A 2,878-nucleotide genomic window follows, 5' to 3' on the forward strand; every position below is an offset into this window, starting at 1 on the left:
CTAGAAAGGGGAAACTGTTCTGACTGCTGGTGCAAAGAAATAAACGCAGCCAGCATGCACAAGACCCGCAGGTTCTTAGGACTCTCAGTGAAAACATGGGAGAAGAACGAGGTCAAAGACAGAACATCCGCCGAAGAGATTGTGTTCAAATATGCCAGGAGGAGATGTGTTCCCCCAAACCCACCAACAAATCTACATTGGGTGTGGGACAGAAAGCAAGCAAGAGGATTCATGGGCAATGTCGTCTATGGCTCAAGTTCTCCTTTAAAAAAATGAAAACCAAGAAAAATAAAAATCCACAATAACTAGAAAACAAACAGCAAAATCGGGCAGAATATGAAATAGTAATAATACTGTTTCAGAGCCCGCACCATCCTGCAGAACCTGCGTTCTTACCAAATCCAATGTTAGCTGGATATGTAAAAAACAGAACGACAGTCACAAATCACACTACACGGTACGTAAATTTTAGAACCAAGAAAGATGGGGGGGGGTGGGGAAAGAGTCAACAAAACACTCAGAAAAATTTATCATCGATTCTGAAATGGGGCCTCGTGACGTCATCGGGGTTAATAAAGACCGAGATGGACTTCCCTGGATTCTCAGTCACTAGCTGCTGCAGTTTTTTTGCCAGACGGTCATCAGGCTGATTGGGGTCCCCGCCATCCGACTGTGGGGAGGGGATGCTGGTGGTGCTGCCCCGACGTTGGAGCTTCAGCGTCAGCAGATTGGCCGCCTTCACATGCTCAATGGCGGTGCGCAGGTGCTCTGCGGGATCGGAGCGAACCCAGGAGAGCTTCCGGGCGTGGAGCATGACTGTCTCCTCTGACAAATGCTCCAGCATGTTACACTGAGGGATGAAATAATTAGGGCACATCTTGTTGACCAGGCAGTGCTGCAGGTCGTCAATGAGGCCCAGCAAAAAGTGGGCTGCATAGTCTTCTTGAGCCAAGTAGCTGGCAGGGAGTTGATCACAGGCCCAGAGCATCATGCTCCGCAGGTGATAGGGGCTGATGGCCTTGGACCTCGACAGGAGTTTGATGATGATGGCTTTGCAGGCTTGGTAGGCCTGCATTAGACTGCCTGAAATGCACTTCTTCAGTTGTACCTCGCTCCTGGCAAAGGACAGTCGCCACTCATTGTCCTTCTTGTCTTTGTAGGAGCAAGCTGGCACCAGGTAGAAGCCACTGATGACCTCTTCTTCGGTGATCTTCCCATCCCAAAAGTGGTTCTCCATGAGCCAGCTCTGAGCCACAGAAGGCCAGCCTTTGAAGGACACNACGGGGACGNTGTCGTACAANATGCGGCTGCTCCCCACGCCCAGAATGATGGAGATAATGGTACCGTTCTTCTCTACCTTTTCCACCTTCGGCATCCCTCTCTGGGGTTTCTTCTGTATCTCCGAGAGGANGATGCTGATGGAGTCATAGAACCAGTCAGCCACTTTGGTGGGGGAGAAGAAGTAGTTGGTNGCACCGNTGATGTGATCGGCGATTGTGCAGCAACCTTTCCATTTACTGATTGTCCCCTCATCAAAGAGCCTGAGGCTGAGCCAGGAGTGGCACAGGGCTGAGTGGCGCATATCGAGCGTCACAGGCTGGTTACGGTCATGCAGCTTAAGGGCGGGCACCAGAAGGGTAAAGTCCATATTGTAGTCAGTGCCCGGGGCACAGACATTTAACTCATCTAGGTCCAGGTCCACCACACCTTCCTGGTCCAGGTCCACCACACCTTCCCGGACTCCTCCGGAGAGCAACAGATACTCGTTGGCCACGGGAAGTTTTTGATCTAGCTTTTGCACCATTCCCAACATGGAAAAGATGAAATCCTTGGCAGTGTGGATCTCCAGCGCTCTCTGGTCGTCGTATTCCCTCTGGTCGTGCCTGGTGAATTCCTGGATGAGTTTGTTCAGTTCCTCCACCCGAGCTCCAGACCTGAAATCCAGCTCCGGGAAGGCAGGCTTGTTGTTGCACCCCAGGGAGGCTGCATTGCTGGTGGTGGGAGCCTCCATCTTCATGCAAACCTCGCCCAGCAGCGGCTCCAAGGTGGCCGCGGCACCCACCTCCCCGCCCCCCACCCCGCCCCGACCTCCAGGTGTGGCTGGGCAGCCTGGCCCGTGGGCAGGCCTCAAAGTTTTATAAATAGTAACAATTTCGAGGACAGGGTGGGAAAATGAAAAAGTACCTGGAGTGAAAAAGTTTCCTGGAGTGAACAACTCACAGACATGAACAAGAACATTGGCTTTCCTACATCAAAATTCCAACATGAAGACATTTGTTTTATTTACCACAATTATTTGAAATCACTTTTATTTATCAGACTGGAAAAATGCTTGCCTTAGATGCATAAAGGTTTGGCCACCATCTTCAGAATCCACGTTTGAAAATAGGTATCATTCGAAATATTTATAATCTGGGTACTGGGAATTCAGAAATAGACAGGTCTCTGACGTTTCTGGCCAGTCAGGGCTCCAGGCTAATAAGACTCTGTCTCAAAAAATAAATAAGTAAATAAATAAATAAATAGATAGATAAATAAATAAGTATCTAAACAAGGTGAATGACTGTGGTAGCTCTAATGAGAAAAATCCCCTATAGTTTCAGATAGCTAAACACTCGGTCCCCAGTTGGTGCTGTTGTTTGGGGCAGCTTAGAAGGAACACCAACTGGAAGTAGAATTTGAGAATCTAAAGACTTGTGTCAATTCCAGGTGACTCTTCCTGCTTCTTGCCTTTGTTTTAATATGTGACATCTCAGCCTCCTGCTCCTGCTCCTGCTCTTCCTCCTGCTCCTCCTCCTCCTGCTCCTGCTCCTCCTCCTGCTCCTGCTCCTCCTCCTGCTCCTCCTCCTGCTCCTGCTCCTCCTCCTGCTCCTCCTCC

The 2,878-nt window shown here is 49.8% G+C and overlaps 1 protein-coding gene across 1 annotated transcript; it reads right to left on the reverse strand.

Annotated features, from left to right (window-relative positions):
* Positions 1 to 508: 508 nt before the first annotated feature.
* On the reverse strand, positions 509 to 2,017 carry LOC110311962 (protein MB21D2). Its single transcript, XM_021185550.2, has one exon. It carries the CDS (start codon positions 2,015 to 2,017, stop codon positions 518 to 520), a length of 1,500 nt encoding a protein of 499 aa, XP_021041209.1. The 3' UTR covers positions 509 to 517.
* Positions 2,018 to 2,878: the final 861 nt, after the last annotated feature.

Source organism: Mus caroli, chromosome 16, assembly GCF_900094665.2.
Source record: "Mus caroli chromosome 16, CAROLI_EIJ_v1.1, whole genome shotgun sequence".
Classification (NCBI taxonomy): domain Eukaryota; kingdom Metazoa; phylum Chordata; class Mammalia; order Rodentia; family Muridae; genus Mus; species Mus caroli.